Genomic DNA, 1,223 nt, shown 5'->3' with positions numbered 1-1,223 from the left:
TGGGGCTGGTGGGCAACGGGCTGGGGCTCTGGCATCTCTGCACCGGACCCCGCGCCCGCCACCCGCTCGGCGTGCTGGTGGGCAACCTGGGCCTGGCCGACCTGCTGTACGTCAGCACGCTGCCCTTCCTCGTCAGCTACTACCTGCGCGACAGAGTGTGGACCTTTGGGCAGGGCTGGTGCCGGATCACCAGGGGCCTCTTCCACCTCAACCTCTACGCCAGCATCGGCTTCCTCACCTGCATCAGCATCCACCGGTACCTGGGCATTGTGCACCCGCTGAAGGCGCGGGGCAGGTGCCAGGGGGCAGCCTCCTCTGTGTGGCTCAGCGCCGTGGTCTGGGTGTGGGTCATCGTGCAGGTAGTCCCCGATTTTGCCATCAGCAAGATGGACGACACGGGGACGCGGTGCCACGACACGACGGGGCACGAGAACCTGGGCGTTTACTTGCCGTACACCCTGGCTGTCACTGTGACTGGGTTTGTCATCCCGTTCCTCATCATCGTCGGATGCTACTGCCAAGTGGTGGTGGCGCTCTGCAGGAATGACACCGTGGACGTCGGCCTCAGGAGAAGAAGCATCAGGCTGGTGATTCTCGTGATGGTCCTCTTCTCCATCTGCTTCCTCCCCTACCACATCTTCAGAAACCTCAACTTGCTGTCTCGAGGCTGGCAGCTGCAGGGCTCCTGCACACAGGCTTTAAAGAACATCTACATTTCCTACCAGGTGACCCGGGCCCTGGCCAGCTTCAACAGCGCCCTCAACCCCCTGCTCTACGTGATGACCAGCGAGGACTGCGTGTCACGCATAAGGAGCATCCGCCAAAGAGTCAGCCAGTCCTTGAGTCCCACCTTCAGGAGGAAAACCACTTGCCAGGAGGATGAGAAGAAGGTGGGCATCATTCTTTGTGAGGAGGAGGCTTCTGATGAGCTTTGAGGTACCCAACACCCCCTCCAAAGGATGCACCACTTCACTTTGCGCTTGGCCTCTTCTCGGGAGCAGCCCCCCGCCTTGATGCCTGTTTTGTGGAGAGATGGTGGCTGCAGCATCACCAGCTCCGATCTCACACAAGGGACAGACAGGACTGCCAGTGTCAGAGGGCAAAGCGGGACCAGGTTTTAGAGCAAAGCCATTCAACCTGGCCATTTTGCCTGGAGATGGAAAGAGATAAACGTTGCGTTTACTCCAGTCCTGAAGTATTTCTCAGTGCAGCGTCAGAGCTGG

The 1,223-nt window shown here is 59.7% G+C and overlaps 1 protein-coding gene across 1 annotated transcript; it reads left to right on the top strand.

Moving 5' to 3' along the window:
- Positions 1 to 5: 5 nt before the first annotated feature.
- LOC104510520 (P2Y purinoceptor 1-like) lies at positions 6 to 935 on the top strand (the record flags this gene model as incomplete). The annotated part of the gene is made up of 1 exon (XM_010152792.1): positions 6 to 935. A coding segment is annotated over one exon (930 nt), but the record flags the coding sequence as incomplete, so codon positions are not given.
- Positions 936 to 1,223: the final 288 nt, after the last annotated feature.

Source organism: Eurypyga helias, unplaced genomic scaffold, assembly GCF_000690775.1.
Source record: "Eurypyga helias isolate BGI_N326 unplaced genomic scaffold, ASM69077v1 scaffold27035, whole genome shotgun sequence".
In the NCBI taxonomy this organism is placed as follows: Eukaryota; Metazoa; Chordata; class Aves; order Eurypygiformes; family Eurypygidae; genus Eurypyga; species Eurypyga helias.
Note: the sequence above shows the minus strand (reverse complement) of the source record. Positions and strands in the feature narration are given on the sequence as shown.